This window comes from Amphibalanus amphitrite, unplaced genomic scaffold, assembly GCF_019059575.1.
Source record: "Amphibalanus amphitrite isolate SeventyFive unplaced genomic scaffold, NRLGWU_Aamphi_draft 001062F_arrow, whole genome shotgun sequence".
NCBI classification, from domain to species: domain Eukaryota; kingdom Metazoa; phylum Arthropoda; class Thecostraca; order Balanomorpha; family Balanidae; genus Amphibalanus; species Amphibalanus amphitrite.
Genome location: NW_024882556.1, coordinates 89363 through 107395, shown reverse-complemented (window position 1 = coordinate 107395; position 18033 = coordinate 89363). Strand labels below are relative to the sequence as shown.

The 18033-nt window shown below is 48.3% G+C and overlaps 1 protein-coding gene across 1 annotated transcript in view; it reads right to left on the bottom strand.

The window, feature by feature from the left end:
* LOC122369687 (TATA-binding protein-associated factor 172-like) overlaps window positions 1–18033 on the bottom strand; it is a 192592-nt gene that overhangs the window by 100972 nt on the left and 73587 nt on the right. The window contains exons 4-5 of the mRNA XM_043344609.1: window positions 7177–7358; window positions 3431–3548 (exon numbers count right to left, since the gene is read on the bottom strand). Coding sequence (XP_043200544.1) covers window positions 3431–3548; window positions 7177–7358 — 300 coding nt within the window. The remainder of the gene's footprint in view (window positions 1–3430; window positions 3549–7176; window positions 7359–18033) is intronic.

Here is an 18033-nt window from a genome sequence, read left to right as displayed (position 1 = left end):
ATTTTGGAAGTCGGCCAGTAACAACTTAAGTTATGAGTGTGTAAACACAAAATTGTGATTGCCGCGTTTCCCGCGTCGGCCGATCCCGCTTCAGCCGGCGACATCTTACCCTTAGCAGGCTTCTAACTGCCATATTTATTGTTGGATTATCTAGAAATTCACCATACATACTCACAAATGTCTGTTCTTTCGTATAGTGAAAGATTGAAGAAAATCGGCCGGTAACTTTTTGAGTTATCGGCATGTAAACGCAAAAAAGTTGCTAATATGGCAGATTTGACCACATTTGACCTCATTTGACCTTGAAGATATTGACCAAGGGTCATGAAATTCACACACAACAGAGTTCCCCATGGCCCCCACCTACCCTCCAAATTTCGTCTTTCTAGCTCCAGTGGGAGCTGAGATCTTAGGGGGGGGGGGCGACATCCGCCCCCCCCTTCCACTGGGCGTAGTACTCGCAACCGTTCCACTGCGCGTGTTAAGCCAGCAGGCCAAATGGACAAAAATCCATACAAACCCAGGTGATGCCACGGGCCCACGGCCCTCATCCTTGTCAGCGTCCACTCCCTCGGCGGCGGCGGCGGCGGCCCGCCGTGCCGTGCGCCGCGGCATGTTACCTCTCGCCGCGCCAGGGGCCGCGGGGCGGGACGCTACCCCCCGCTGCGCCAGGCGACCCCCGGGCCTGGGCACCGCCGCGACGGGCGACGGACGACAACAGAGCAAACAAAGGATGGGGCCGCCAGTCAGCCGGCGTAGTGAATGGGTAAATCCTTACTCGATAATACAGCAGGGACTGCTCCACGAACACGGGCAGGCCGTACGCTAGTAGACATTCGATGGAATAGGCGATTCGGGCGTAGGTCAGCCGGGCGTAGGTCACCCGGGCGTAGACATTCGATGGAGTAGGCGATTCGGGTGTAGGTCAGCCGGGCGTAGGTCACCCGGGCGTAGGCATTCGATGGAGTAGGCGATTCGGGCGTAGGTCAGCCGGGCGTAGGTCACCCGGGCGTAGACATTCGATGGAGTAGGCGATTCGGGCGTAGGTCAGCCGGGCGTAGGTCACCCGGGCGTAGACATTCGATGGAGTAGGCGATTCGGGCGTAGGTTAGCCGGGCGTAGGTCAGCCGGGCGTAGACATTCGATGGAGTAGGCTATTCGGGCGTAGGTCAGCCGGGCGTAGGTCACCCGGGCGTAGACATTCGATGGAGTAGGCGATTCGGGCGTAGGTCAGCCGGGCGTAGGTCACCCGGGCGTAGACATTCGATGGAATAGGCGATTCGGGCGTAGGTCACCCGGGCTGATCCCAAAATCACTACTTTTGCAAAACAGCTTGAACACCCTTGACTTCACGTGGCACGTGCCACGACGGTCACTGAGATGTGTCAAAAGTAGTCAATTACGGGGTAGAAGGAATGGGGCTACCCAGCAAAAAAGACCGCAGGCCAATCGGTCCAGCGGTTGCTGAGATATAAGCCTCTCAAAAGCGTTACAGGCCGGGCCGGGCCGGGCCGGGCCGCTCATACTGAGATTTTTCCGTTATATTGAAAAGATTCACTTCACTCGCTGCGCTCGCTCGCTCGTTAACACACATTTCAAAGTCACGATAATGGAAGACACATAAACTAGAAATGACCTACACACACACTAGAAATGACCCGATTATCATGCCTGACACACGTCTTATGTGGCCAGGCGGCACCCGTCGTTTAGCTGGAGAATACCCCGAGCGTTCAGCTGCCGATTTATGGCCGGGTCTCTCTCCTTGATGAGGATGGCCTCGAGGGCGACGAGACGCCGGCGGTCTCGAGCCCTTCCGACGATGGACGTGTTGGCCACGATCTCTTGTCGCGTCAGTCGGGTGTTGTGCTCAGTCTCGGTGTGCTGCTGTGGTCCGTCGCTCTGCAGATGCAGGGTCAGTCGTCGGGACAGAGATGTGGTGGTGAAGCCTATGTAGCCACTTTTCGGTAGAAGCGCGCAGTCTCCTTTAGTGCATTTAAAGTGGTACACAATGTTTTGCTCTGTTTGAGGGATGTCTTGTCGCACGTTGAGTTGTTTTTCATGATCAGGGATGCTGTTGTAGGGCTCCGGTAGAAGATGGTAAGCTTTATCCGGTCCTCTGGGTTAGTCGGCTTGCAGTTTCGTCTGATGATGTTCTTCAGCACAGTTTCTTCAGCGTGGTAGTTGTTGGTCATTTGATTTTGGTAGTAGAGGTTGATGGTGTTGCGTCGCTTGATAGGTGTCTGAGTCGAGCGGAGGTGCTTGTCTAAAGCCGTGTTTATGACCTGGTCGATATTCCTGAGGTCATAGCTGTTGTCCACGAGGATTTGCTTGATCCGTTGTAGTTCTTGGTGAACTAGAGGCAAAGTGGAGCAGTGGGTCAGGGCCCGGTGGACATAGGCCTTGATTACGCTGTCCTTGTAGCGATCAGGGCACTCACTCTTGCCATTCAGGCATCTTCCATCGTTGGTCTCCTTGCGATAGACGCCGGTGGTGAAGTTGGTGTCTCTGGCGTCAATTGACACATCTAGTAAATAATGTTAAAACCGAGCAGCTTACCAGATAAAGTGAGAAAAGGAGGTTAATAAACGTTAAACGTTTTTTTTATCAAGACAATAGCTTTGACAAAAACGGTCCCAAAACAGCGATTTCATTGTCATTGTGTTTATCACGCTTAGACGCACTGAATGATACACTTTTCCATCAACGGCGTTAAGCTAAATGTTGACGTCAGGTCAAGATAAGGTCAAATTTGGCCCAAGTCAGGGCATGATGTTAAAGAGATCGAGTCACATATCATTCGATTTGGCAGCTCATTACGAGTTCAATGGCGCCTTTCTCGACTCTAACGCAATTTGTACGCGAGTTATTTGTGAAAAACCTAAATGACCTCAAATGACATCACTTGCATCGTATATGACGTCACTCAAGGCTGACGTCATACATTTAGACATGCAATCTTGTAAACAATGTCAGCTCATTACGAGTTCAATGGCGCCTTTCTCGACTCTCTAACGCAATTTGTACGCGAGTTATTTGTGAAAAACCTAAATGACCTCAAATGACATCACTAGCATCGTATATGACGTCACTCAAGGCTGACGTCATACATTTAGACATGCAATCTTGTAAACAATGTATGAGTTCAAGGTTTGAAGAGATTGAGATAACAAAAGCCTATCTTTGGCAAGGATCAATAGATCATATTTGAGGTTATATTCTCACTATCTTTGATACCAGTGACGCAGGCCTTTCATGACGTCATAAGTGAACATGACCTTAACTTGACCTGGTAATTTTCCTCCTAGATTGTGTGCCAGTATTATCCATTTCGTTTGAGAACTTAGTTTCATATGTATCCCATATGGTTTCCACGATGCTAGCCTTGGCCAGATTTGAACCGGAATTAACACACAGCGCGCTGACCTACCTGCAGCCGAGGATCGGTCTCGCGTTTGATGCTCTCCATCAGCGGCCGCACCACGGGGTTCAGTTTGTCGGTGAGTCGATTCATCAGCACAAGCGGACGGGCCAGCGCCATCTGGGTCCTGACACACAGCAGGCACTCGGTCACAAAACCGTCTCTGTGGCAGTAGGGCGGCCGGGGCGCTGCCCTAGCGGCCCAATGTTCCGTGATCGGTCTGCTTCCGGTGCGCCAGGGCACACTGACACCGCGCATTTCCCAGCAGCTCATAGGCCCGGGAACAAGCAGGGGGGGGGGGGCAGAGACGCTGGCATCCCCCCCCCCCAACTTAAGAGCCGAGGCCCCCACCCAACATTGATGCAGTGAGGGAGGATATTCCTCCCTTATCCGAACTCAAACCTTTTTTCTTTATATAATGATACAGGGTGTCCCACAATAGTGTACCACATTTATTTTTAGCATAGCTTAGGAAAGCTTCAGCAGAATTTAGAAAAAGGTACCAAATACTAGCTCACTACGAATTTATTGGCAAGTGGTTTCAATATCATAAGTTACCGTGTTATACTCTTAACAGTGCATTTTCCAAAAGTCCACATTTTCAGTGAACGCTCGTGGTTTCGCCCCCCGACTAGCCTCAGTTAGGTACTTTCCGGATGCTCTTGCTGATCACAGACTTTATCACAACCTGAAGGCCAATCTGTGTTCCTAGCTTGACCTGGCCGAAGATCCCGTCCAGGTAGCCTAAGATATGGAAAACGGCAGGGGTTAACCCTCGCCCGTATAGGGTGGGGGGTCGAACGGACCCCCCCCATGGTTTTCCGCGAATAACTCGCGTAAAAAGCGGCCGAGCGCGACGAAACTTTCAGTACCCTCGCGTTATTCAATTTTACACCTACCCTGAAAATTTTATGACCCTGACCCAAATGACCTTTGCCCTGTGAACTACTTTTCGAGACCATGTTTGGCCAGAATCGCGATTCGGCGTATGTCGCCTCGCATTAGCGGCGCGTTTGCAGTCTTTTCGTGGTTTCAAGCGTTCAAACATGTGATATGGTGTTGCCCCCATGCATTGTGGTGGGTGTCAAGGTCACCTGAAGGTCAGGTCAGGTCATTGACCTTTGATGACCTCGGTTCACTTTTTCGAGTTTTACATGTTTCTAGGCCAGTTTTTTGAGCTGAATTCGAATTTAGCAACCATATGAACATTTACGAAGTAGTTTTGGTGCCTTCGTAACATGTTACGGAGCTGTCAGAGGCGGTTGACACCTACTAGGAATACCCGGCAGGGCCCCTACTGGTTGACCTGACCTGACCTGACCCGACCTGGACTAAATACATGACGACATCATCTGTGATCAAAACTAACATGATATTCGTGATCAGCACCCCGAAAAACCTCATAGCAGCCACACTTTACGACGTTCTAACAGGTCCCGATTTTCCCGACTTTTGGGTCATTGACCTGACCTGCAAGGTCAACCAATGACCTAGGACCTTAGAATTGGGTATCATCGGCTCCCTCTCGTCACGGGCAACACGCTCGTTTTTTCCGCGAAGCTCTAGCTCGATCAGGGGCGAAACGGCAAGGGGGGTCCAACGGACCCCCCCCCCCTTATACGTTCGCGGCTGGAAAAACACCAATACGGGCGAGGGTTAAGTTAGTGGAGTATGGCCTTTGCTCGCGCGTGAAGATAACGGGTGGTTTCCAACGGGCCTATGATTGTAAACTTGCGTCACCTAACGCTTTATGAGCTGCCAATGCGTTTCATAATGAGGAGGTTTATAATTTTGGTTCTCTTTGAGCGGTTGGTGTCCTGCTAATAGATTGCCGTGTCCTCAGTGTCGTAGCGCCTAACGTTGAACTTCGGCCGCCGCCTGCCCGTCTATTGTCTGCCTCGGGACACCAACTGAACGCGTTGGGGACATGTTCACTGAATGTTGGGGATATGGGTATGGAGACACCAGTTGACACAGCAAATTTCACTGTGTTGCATAATTTGTTGCATAATGTATAATTGGCTGGGATTTGTTGTCCAAGCACAACTTTTTGTTAAATTGTTCACCAAGTGAGAGCGGCTCAAGGATGCCGTTTCTGTTCCACCCTTCCGTTTCTGAATCTCCTGACCTTGAAAGGTAGGAGGTTCAAACGTGCACACCATGTCCCAAAGCCTAGAAAAGGATATAACGGTAGAAGAACTGGGAGTAACATTACGTCAGTTTAGTAATAACAAAAGCCCAGGTTCTGATGGATTCCCGTACGATTTTTATAAAGTTTTTTGGTGTGACATGAAACACTTTGTATATAGGTCCTTGCTTTTCGGATTGGAGAGAGGCGAGTTATCAATAACCCAAAGAGAAGGGTTGATAACTCTGGTACCTAAACCGTCTAAACCGAGGAACCAGATATCAAGCTGGAGACCTATCACCCTTCTAAATTCTACGTATAAGATACTTGCAGGAACTATTGCAAATAGACTAAGACGGTGTTGAGTTCGATTATACATGCGGATCAAACAGCTTTCATGAAAAATAGATTTATCGGGGAAAATATCCGTGCAACTTACGATGTTATATGGGAAACATATCACAGCAAAATCGAGGGACTACTTCTTTCAATTGACTTCAAAACTGCTTTTGATGTGATGAATTGGAAATTTTTGGGAAAATGTCTGAAAATGTTCAATTTCGGTGAAAAGTTCATCAAAATGTTCTGGTGCTTGCATAGACGAATTTTCTCGCGTATAGCCTATAACGGACATTTATCAGAGCAGATCATAAATTTAAACAGGGGATGTAGACAAGGGGACCCAATATCATGCTACTTTTTCATTATTGGTGCTGAAATCCTCGCAAATAAGGTGCGTCAAAATGAACACATCAGATGCATAACAATTAATGAGTCGACTATTAAATTTATTCAATATAAAGTCATGCCAAAGTTCGCGGCGCATAGCGCCGCGGTTTACGCGCTATACACGAAAAACCTCAGGGGGGCGGATACCCCCCCCCCGTCGGGTTAAGAACCACAAATCCTACATTATTCACATCAACATTTTTCTATAGAACTTATATTATCTACTTTCATCTAACTAGCTAGGGCTTTTTTACATCCCTGCCCTGCCCTGCCCTCAGAGCCACCAGTGTTGGGCCGTCAGGGTTGCTGGTGTGGGTCTGTGGGGCCCTCAGAACCGCCGAATGTGCCTGAAGAGGAACTAATGTAGGCCCTCAGAAAACTTGGTGTGGGGCCCCTAGAGCTGGCCGGTAAGAAGCAGGCAAGGGGCCCTCAGAGGCCGGTAAGCGACCTTCGGAGACAGGCAACGGGCCCTCAGAGGCCGCCAAGGGATCCTCAGAAGCCGGCGTGAGGCCCTTATGGAGATGTTAATGTGGCTACGTAGGGGCCCATAAGGTGCTCTGACCAGCCCTATGGAAGCTTTCTCAGTCGAACTGTGGCCAGCGTGGACCCTCAGTGGTCAACTGGCGCCGCAGGGCCCCCCAGACCGGAGGGGCCCATGAAACCAATGGGGGCACGCGCCCCCTAGCCCCCTGGCTATGCCACTGCTTCATATGCACTATATCAGGTATTTAAGGCTCGCAGTCCCCACCCCCTTCACTAGAAAATCATCCCCGGGCCAATGGAGCAGCTCATTCTAACAAAATCAAATGGTGCATTAGTCGCCAATGGGTACAGGTGGGGTCTCCACCTGGTTTGCTATGTTCAGCTGCTGAGACGGTGTTGTTTGAGCGAGACTGACCTGGTGGCCCAGCAAGTCTGCTCGTCGCCCACCAGGTGGCTGGCTGTGCGGACCGACTGCTGGCGGAGCTGCAGTGTCTCGGTGACCTGAGCCGAGAGGCTGTCCTGGACGCCAGCGAGCAGCTCGGCAGACACCGGGCCGCTCAACTGGCGGATTTGCTCGAAACTCAGCACACGTGCAGTCTGCCAAGCGCAGGGGCACACGTTAGACCTTAGAGCCACGGTTCTCGATGCACACGTCAGCGACGCGGTCGGATATCGATTAATGTCACTGTTGGTGGGAAACACCTCGAATGGTACAGGGACCCCCAGTTGCTTCTGTACACACTAGTATTTCAGCGTATTCTTGGCATGTGACACAGTTAAAGGCGATTTGGGAAATTATTGTAAGCTCATTGAAATTGCCGTTCGGAAGGCTTTAACTTGATATGATGGTCTCTTAACCCGCGCGGGGCTGGGGTCTCCAGCAGAACGCGCGGAGCTGGGGTCTCCAGCCGAACGCGCGGGGCTGGGGTCTCCAGCCGAACGCGCGGGGCTGGGGAGGGGTAAATTTTACCCCCTGTTATCTCCCGAACTAATGGTCCGATTTGGAAAATTCAAACGCCAATCGAAAGATCTCATCACGAACAACTAAAAACATGTACTTAAATTAAAGTTTGAGGTCAAGGTCAAGGTCAGGTCAAGGGTACAAATCGCAAGTTTCCACAGTATCGGCCTTGCACCGTAGTTGCCGAAGAATGGAGTCATGGACTGAGACTGATTGCCCAAAACGTGTTCTTAGGCTACCAAGACAATATTCCTTGCATACAATATCATTCAGAGGTCAAGGTCAAGGTCAAGTCAGGTCAGGTCAGGTCAGGTCACCAAAAACAAAATGTAGAAAAGGGCATGTGCGACACATGTTTTATGGGTCATTTTATCCATAGAATTCAATAGGCACACTCAATAGGTGATATGGACCACATCTGGATGAATTTCAGGTCGAGGTCAGGTCAAGGTCAGGTCAAGTGAGGTCAAATTTTGAAGTTGGTTGTTAAGGCCTACAATGATGTCCATCTGATGCAATTTTTCACGGCGAATCGAATGGTGCTATTTTTGATACCGTACGAGGTCTAGAACTTCCAAAAAATCATTTTTCAAAAAATTTGTTTGTCGTGACGTCATAGAATTTTGAATAACTCCCACATTTTTGAACCAATTCTTCTAAAAATTGGTATGTAGGTGCACATGGACCACTTCTCTGACATATATTCCGGTTTTTTCGATACACGCAAAATTTTGGATTTTATAATTATTTTCCCAAAAAAGTCAGTTTTTTAAAAAATTGTGCTAAAATCAAAATTTTTCAAAAAACCGAGATAGCCCTTTGATAGACAAAGAGAAATCACGTATAACTTTTTTTGTTACGTCTTGATTCCCTTAAAAATGAAGATGTTAGCGGCGTTTGAATTTTTACCGTTTTTGAGGCGAAAATGGCGAACATGACGTCACTAAAACGTCATTTTCTCAAAACATTTCCGAAGGATTTCACTCAAATTTTCAGGGAACATGTCAAATTGATGTAAAAAAAAGGTACTGAAAGTTTGGGGACGCTGTGCGCCGCCGTTTTTGAGACATTGCAAAAATTCGCAAGGGGGGCTAAAATTTACCCCCCAGCCCCGCGCGGGTTAACCCGCGCCCCATTGGCGTCTGCGTATAACACGCTCTACTGGGGGGGGGGGGGCTCTTCATAGCCCCCCTCCTGACTCCGAAACTACTGGGCCGATCGTCAACATTAAAACGGCGTCTGATAGCCCCGGAAAAAACTGTCGAACGAAGCCTCATTTCATTGACCTCGAGGTCACCGATGACGTCACAGGTCAGGTCAAAGTAAAAAATATTAGCATTTTGGCTTGTTAACATTTTGGGCTCTGGCCGCCGGCTTACAAGTCAGATCAGGCTCATTTTTGGTTTACACACTCGTCGACTCGGAGGGTGCTTCTCCTAATTTCTAGTACCAATTAGTTCCAAATAATGTTGAACTCAATGGGCAGTGCAAATTGCAGTTTCAAATAAGTCCCAAATGATACCAAATGCATAGCCGCGCGTGTTAACATTTGGAACTATTCGGGCCGCATTTGGGACTCATTGGTACTCGATTGGGACTGCCAGTGCCGGCCAGCGGCGGATCCAGCAGGCGGCGGGGGAAGCTGATTGGTTGTCTTGGCTCATGCCCCGTTTCGCCGGCCGGCCACAGGGTGCGCTAGCGTCGACTGCGGGCGGCGGCGGGCGGGCGGCCGGCGCTGAAAGAACGTATTAAAATGACAACATAAAAATGTTTTATCTTACATATCTCCCCTCACATTAGTCGCATAGATCTGTTCTTGGATTCAATCGAAGGCGCTTTCAACAAGCTATGTTGCTATGCCATGTTTATGCCAGGATATAGTCATTCAATGAAGTTATTGGTGTTTGAAGCCGTTTATTTGTCCTATTATTTCGCATTTTGCTACGTTAATTAATTGTTGCCTCCTCTTTATCAGCTCTATCTACCGAAACGCCATGTTGCTATGCATCCTTTTTGTTAGGATATAATAATTTAATGAAGTTATTGCCTATTGGTGCTTGAAGCCGTTTGCTTATCCTATTATTTCGCAGTATGCTTCGTTAATTGCTGCCTTCTCTTTATTCCTAAGGCTGGTATCATTTTGACCCTCGCAATTGATCCCCGGTATGATGGCGACCTCATGATGGCGAGGTCAGGAGTCCGAAATGACCTCACGTGACCCTCAGGAAAAATATGTCCATCATGAATCATAAAACAAAAAATATGTGCAGGTTCCTAAGCTACTAGCCTCTGGCGACAGTATTCATAACTTCTTATGAAAGAAATTTGTTAACATTTTGAACACCTATGAGCTATGATCCCAATGGATCTCACGACAAAATTGAGGAGCCAGATCTATGATCCGAGTGGATCTAGCGACAAAATTGAAGGGTCAGATCTATGATCCCAGTAGATCTCTCGACAAAATTGAGGGGCTGGATCTATGATCTGAATGGATCTCGGATCGGGATCCATGGGATCGGATCTCAGATCCATTTTTCCGGATCCAAGCACATGTCTGTCGTCAGCTTCCTCCTCTTCATCTGTCAGCTCATCAACAGTAGGCGGTGGCAGCGCCACGATATCCACTACTTCACTGTCACTGTCCGAGAAATCATCTCTCTCAAGCATCTCCAAGGCCTCTTTTACGGTAATCGCTTTTTCACGACGCATGGCGATTGCAGATCGACCACACTCCCGCGTAAAATAAAACGTATCTAAAAGCGTATCTTATCTCTAAGGTCGCACACACTCAGCTCGCAGTCCAACGCACGGGTGGAAACTGACGCTAGCGTCTCAGGGCTCACTTCCGCCCCCCCCCCCTCCCAGTCTCCCCTCACTACCACCCCACCCTGAACACCCCAAGGGTCTCCCCATAGCGTCACCCCCTCGCATTCCCGGCGGTCCCCTTACCGCCGCCCCGCCCTGCCACACCTCGGCGGCCGCGGCGGCCGGCCGTCCCGCCGCTACCCCGTTCCGCCCAGTGCAAGTGTCTTCATTTGATGACATCTAAATTTGGCGCTCTCCAGATCGCCAGAATTCTAGAAATGGCCGATGAGAATACGATTATATGTGTATAACATAATCCGTTGAGCAATGAGTGGAGTCAATTTGGACGTAACTATGTTCACAGTTGAATGGAAGCCAAATAAGCCGACGAGGGTCTCAATGTCTGAAAATCGCTAAATTTAAGCGCTTATCAAATACAAGAGGGTGAAGGGAAACAAACATAACGGGACCCAGGTGGTCGACAAAGACCTTCTCGACACGTTGGCGAGGTTCTAAGCCGTCTAACATATACCCGGTGTGCGCCACGTCTGGCTGTTTCGGGTGTCCTCATATGAGGACACTGAGCGCTAATGGGTTAGAATCTAAGACCGCACGTAGTATGAAGGATTCACGCTGCGACTTATTGCCGAAATTGGAATCCAGGAAAGACTTGAACATTTCAGACCATAAGATCCACCATGAGATCCCAACTGATTGTCATACTAGCAGCGACTGCAGTCAGAGGCGACTGAACGTTTACATACGTTCTGGATTTTTTCTCCACAAATAACCTTAAATTCTATAGTGCGCGCAGCCCCTCCTACTTGTGGACAGGGGTGACTGCATGAGTGCCAGATGGATGAGGCGTGAGACTGTCCCATATAGTGGCACTAAGGTAAAGGATGTCCTCGGCCGACGTACAGCCCACCGCTAAAGTAATGTGTGGTTTTACCAATATCAACGGATGGCTTTGACCGACGATTTTTAAATGCAGACTGATTGAAAAGAAGACGTCAATAGATAAAGTTGTAGCAGCAAGGGTGAAAATACATGTAAGCTACATTTAAAGTCTCGTTGCAGTCTGGCTAATCGTTCCTAGGCTTCAGAAGCAGAACATACCCATGACTGAAACCACACATTACTTCTGCTGTGGACTGTACCTAGTATACAAGACGACCTTTGATGATGTGAGTGTGCATGATCGACTTTGAATAAGCGCCATAGATACCTGCTGATCTCACCGAACATTCGCCTTGCGTAATCCCCAGACAAAATATCTACATTGAGGGACAGGTCAATTTTGCGACCTCTCCATTACCTATTAGTTAAACCGCGCCGTGCTGGTGGCCTGTGTTTTCCGTGTCATGCTGGGGGGGGGGGGGCGTTTTCACGCGACCCACTTTAACTTGGCTCCTGGGCCACGTAGCGACACGCGGTAAGCGGCAATCGAAAGAGCGTCAAAATAATGACGGAAACACTTTGTTTAGTTTTCAGGTCAGGTCAAAGGTCAGGTCGCCAGAGGTCATCAAAAGGTCAAATTTAGTCCATTTAAACAATTTTGGAAACTGCCAATGGATAAATCGGGAACCAATAGAGCTACAGCGCCGCGGAAAAGCCCATTCGATAGCCATTTTACAGACCTGTCTGATTATTGCCCTCAGAATTGACCCCGCGTCCACGGCTTAGCCTCCCGATGGCAAAACTCCCGATGGCAAAACTCCCGATGGAAAAACTTAAAATATCTGTTTTTAAGAAAAACGTTTTCTGCAATACCGTTTGCCTCAAGACAGTGACGAGATTTATTTTGCCAGCATCGTGTTCCTCTTGCCGAGACGCGTCGAAAGAACTATACGTTGACATTGAAATGCATTTTAAAAATTTGACCTCAGGTCAAGGTCATCACCTGACCGGAAAGGGTCATGCTGCATATCATGAGTCGATCCGTATCGTCGAGCTGAACACATCTGACGTAGTTTCACCGCTCTAGCATATTTTGATTGACTCTTCTGTATGCTCCTGAGGTCATCTCAGGCCATGAACGGTCACCATCACCAACAGTTTTTTGGCTATAACTTTTTGGCTATAAGTTATAGCCAAAAAACTGTTGGTGACCGTTCATGGTCTGAGATGACCTCAGGAGCATACAGAAGAGTCACAACTCACTGGTGCATTTTTCCTATTCAGTGTGTTTTGTTTACCTATGAACCGATGTTTGAGAGGGCATTGAACAACATTCGTCCAAAAGAGGCGCATTTCATAGTTTCTCCCATTGACTTGTAATGGAGAGGTCGCAAAATTGACCTGACCTTAGGTCACAGATATCAAAAGTCGGAGATAAACATCTTATACATATTGTTAGTCTTATAACCCGCACCCTGGTGGGGTCTGTTTATAACGCGACCTGGTGGGGGGGGGGGGGGCTATTCTTTGCCCCCCCCCCCCCTCGTATCTCCGAAACTACTGGACGGATCCGCAAAATTCAAACGGCGTTCGAAAGGCCTGTCAAATTTGTCGAAGGAAACCAAATTTCATTGACCTCGGGGTCACCGATGACGTCACAGGTCAGGTCAAAGATGAAATGTTTCACCGTTCACGGGTCTTCTAGGGAATGCGCTATAACACCGAGAAAAACGCATTTTGTCGAGAATCAGCGATAGGGCGTCAGTTGCCTGGTAGATATGTTGCTATTAGAGGTCACTGACAATACCAGGTCACGTCACAGGTCAGGTCACTGTAGCAAGGCTACATCTTGGGACGTCTTAACATTTTCCAGATCGGGACCCAGCCGCCCGCCATACTCCCCTCCCCATACTCAGTAGCAGCAGTCATCATACCGTGGCGCACTGGTCACAAGCCTTCCATCCCAACACCTCATCCCCACCAGTGTCAGCGCCGTCGGGACAGAGAGCCGGTCGGCCGCCGCCGCCGTAGCGTCAGCAAATTCTCGTCGAACGGACTACCGTCCTCAGTAACCCCGCAGGATGAGCGACAGAGGCACATCACAGCCCCGAATGAGCCGCTGTGGCGCAATGACCACAGTCCGCTCACCGCTGTCATCGCCACATGCCTGCCCTCTCTGCGACTCATCCCAACCGAGTCAGCACCGAGCAACGGCCGCCGTCGACGCAGAGTCAGCAGCCTCATCCGAGCCGAGTGACTATCTCCAACGACCCAGGGGCGGAGCCGCGAGGGTACGTCATCAACCCCTCCCCGAAGAGCCCCAAATGGTCACCAGGGGACAGCACAGGACTGAAGTCGCAAAATCCATCAGCAATGGAAGGGGACGTTGAAAACACGCAAGTAAAAGGTTACATCAAACACTGGACGTCAAATCGTAGCTGATATACAAGAGAACTTCAAGAAACCGGTAAAATTTCAAGACATAAATTGCATCCCAGACGGTACCCTTGGAGCGGACCAATCAGAGAAGAGTTGGTAATGACGCATCAGAGCGGCAGAGGAGCGCTCGCCGCCGGAGGCTGACAGACAGATCCCTGGGGGGACTCCGGCCGAGTGACACACGCCCGATCCCTGGGGGACTCCGGCTGAGTGACACACGCCCGATCCCACCATGTAAGTTCCCTGAAATTATCCTGACGGCTGGGTGGGGTAAATTAAACTGGGTTTAAGAAATTTATATTATGAATTAACAACGAAACGAATACAGTTAAATTTCAATACCGTACAGGCTGGACGCGGGTTACCAAAGCTTATTTAGGAATATTGTGTGTAGATTTTACCTGATTGATTATTATTCGGAAAATGCGTTGTAATTTGGAAAACGATTTACTCCATGATAGAAGCTGCGGAAAAGGCAGGACTTTTCGTAGGAATCAGGACCTTAGTGGGTTGGCGAGAAAGCTGGCACATACAGCGTAGGTAATATTTTGTTTCCAATGATTGAACCTGGCTCAGTTTCCGGAACGTGTAATAAGATAAGATCTGTTTAGCTTTGTTGGTCAGGAAATCTTCGAATGATTAAATGTTAGGTAACAATTACCAAACCAGAGTATGATATCAGTTGTAAAGGAAAATGTTCACTATTGACTTATCGTCGCTGGCAGAGAGGCGTACCATTTCTTTACTGTTTTATTGTTAACGCTTGCTCGCTTTGCTTCGCTCCACAAATATATCAATCTGTTATTTTCATAAAGAGTCTTGAGGGAAATTTCGGGAAAGGGTAGGAAGTTATCAGTACGAAATGAAGGGACGGAAAGAGCGGGAGAACACGAGGGTAAATCGGGACGATCGGGACAGGGGAGAATTATGGGCGGCAGCAGAGAAAGACGGTAGCTGCGAACACTGACTCATCCGCGCACTGGTTGGAGGCTGAGGAGCTGGCCCGGAGAAGTTCCAGAAAGGTGAGTGATTTTCTTTCATTGTAATGTTAAGGTGTTCCGAAGTCAGTAGAAGGCTTTCTGTAAATTTTCCGAAGGTCTGCTCAAGTACATAAAGATCAGTATAGGATTCCGGAAATAGGATTAAAGATATCAGGATGTACATCCGTTCGTTTGTTTATGGGATCAACGACTAAAATATGTCCTGCATTCCTTTCATACGCCCATCCTAAAGCCCCGACGAGTTACTGGTGATCAGTTCTCGTCGTAACCCGTCCATACGCTCATCCTACGCCCCGACGAGTTACTGGTGATCAGTTCTTGTCGTACCCGTCCATTCGCTCATCCTAAGCCCCGACGAGTAACTGGTGATCAGTTCTTGTCGTACCCCGTCCATACGCTCATCCTAAAGCCCCGACGAGTTACTGGTGATCAGTTCTTGTCGTACCCCGTCCAAACGCTCATCCTAAGCCCCGACGAGTTACTGGTGATCAGTTCTTGTCGTACACCTTCCATTCGCTCATCCTAAGCCCCGACGAGTTACTGGTGATCAGTTCTTGTCGTACCCGTCCAAACGCTCATCCTAAGCCCCGATGAGTTACTGGTGATCAGTTCTTGTCGTACCCGTCCAAACGCTCATCCTAAGCCCCGATGAGTTACTGGTGATCAGTTCTTGTCGTAACCCGTCCAAACGCTCATCCTAAGCCCCGACGAGTTACTGGTGATCAGTTCTTGTATTTGTATTGTATTTGTATTTAACATCTGGGGGGCATCCACAGGTAGTTGTGGCTATTACGCTCCCGCGTCATATGAGAATGGAACAAAAAGACATCACACTCAACATATCACACAAAACTCAGCAAATCGCATGGCTATGCATGAATAGATTTCAGCTGACATACATGCAACCCATATGCATAAGCCTAAATCAGTGTTGAAAGCGACGTTTGAGCGATGATTTGAACTTGTTTGTTGACATGTCCGGAAAATCACTGGGCAGAGCGTTGTACTGCATGGCTGCACGGTAGCTGAACCTTCGACGCCCCGCCTCTGTGTGGATGCCAGGTAGCCACAGCCTGCTATCCCGTCTAGTCGCTCGCTCGCGCATCTCCTCATTTCGGCGAAACATAGCGGCAATGTCAGCTGGCTCGCCCGTTCGGATAACCTTGTGCAGTAGCACCAGTGTATCGTACGACGATAGGTCACCAGCCGAGAGCCACCCCAGCGCGTGGTGACGTCGAGTGACGTGGTACAGGGTATGTTGTGGTGTTGGTGGTAACTCGGCAGGCCGACGGGCCCTAAATTGAGGAAGGCCCGGGATGGGACAGCAGGGTAGCCTCCGGTGAGTTTTTATTTAGCTTCTTTGTTAGATGGCGGATAGCAGACAGAGGACGACACTTAAGACCCTGTTAGCGCAAGTGTATGCAATTTAATGGACATTTATCCCGCCTGGGGGTCAATCTTTTATTTCGGTCACCGACACTACTGGAGGGAGACTTTAGGGGCAGCGCAAATGAACAATAGGAGTATGTATGACATGAAAGGGGTACAATGAATGGAGATGGACGACTCTTAGGTTAAGGACCAGTAGGAGTTGCGCTGAACTCAGTCGGAATGATCAGATAAAATGACACTCGAGGGCATAAGGAATTTAAGCATTAATATGTCATTCCACCTCGCAAAGCCGATTCAATATACCAGGATGACCAGCCTCAAATAACATTAAGCATCGACCATCACCCGATGCAATATTGTCTGCAAGGGAGGACTTTCATCATTTTCTATCTTTACTCTATCCCTACTCTTCCTCTATTATTTCTTCTTATTTTCCTCTTTGACCGTCTATCGAAGGAGTACTGACGAAAGGTGGCGGTTTTCTTTATTTCTAACTATAATTTCACACTTCAACTTACTTTATTACTTTTCCCACTTTTCTATCATTCTCCCGCGCTACATCACCAAGGGTCACAGGTCAAGTCACATGAGCCCAACTTTACTAAGGTTGTGTGATGCATGTTTTATGGCCAATTTTTCATTTCCAACTCAATGGTGTTGGTTATAAGACTATCAGGTACGGCTTAGGTTACTTTCTGGTGAAGTTCAGGTCAAGGTCAGGTCAAGGTCAGGCCAAAAAAGGTCAAATTTTAAAGTTGATAGTTTTGCATAAAATGGGTATTGATTCGATGCAGCTCGTCACGGGGAGTCTAATGGTGGTCTTTTTTCTGCGCTACGGGATCTAGAATTGCTAAAAATTGAGTTTGAAAATTTGACGTCATCAATTTTGAACAGTTTTTTCGCTATAACTTCGCCAAAAAAAGGCATCAATCTCAAATTTGGTATGTGGATGGAAGGCGGTAAGGAATATCACATATATTCCGGTTTTTGCGAAATTCCAAAAACTTTTTGGATTTTTCGATCATTATATCCAAAAAAAATATTTTTTTGATTTTTGGGGGTCAAAATCCAAAAATTTCAAAAATCCGAGATAGCAGTTTTGTAGCCCTGTCAATTCTACAGCTTTTATGTCCTTATCATTTTTCTGTATTTGCAAAGCTATAGGCCTCACAGCTCTTCCCGCGAAACCCTTTTTGGGTCGAAAACGGCAGAACATGACGTCACTCTGACGTCATTTCCGGCCAACCTATCATAGCCTTTGGAAAAATTTTTGGTCACCATATGTAAAATTGATGTCCGGGAGGGTACTAAAAGTTTGGTGACGATCGGCGCAGCGGTTCTGGAGATATATCGAAAAGTCTGGAGGGGGGGCCAAAAAATAGCCCCCCCCCCACCAGGTCGCGGGTTAATCTCTGAAAGTTTCAAAAGTGATCGTTCAGTCGGTGTAGCTATCGCGAGTCTTTAAACGTTTTCTGAGGTAAGGTCACTTGACGTGACCTGGTGACCTGACCTTGAACGACCCGGGTCTGAACTTTTCTCAAATTGTGCGGAAAAGATGTATAAACATGTGTACCAAAAACGATGGCGCTTGGCGACGCCGTTTTTGAGATATTCGCGAAAACCCTAAGGGGAAGGGCGTAAAAACGCCCCCCCCCCAGCACGGCGCAGTTCAATGGGAGAAAATGGAAATGCTCTCCTTCTGAACGAAAACACCCTCAGACATCGGGATACAGGTATATATGACACATTTCATCGGAAAATTTCACTCGTG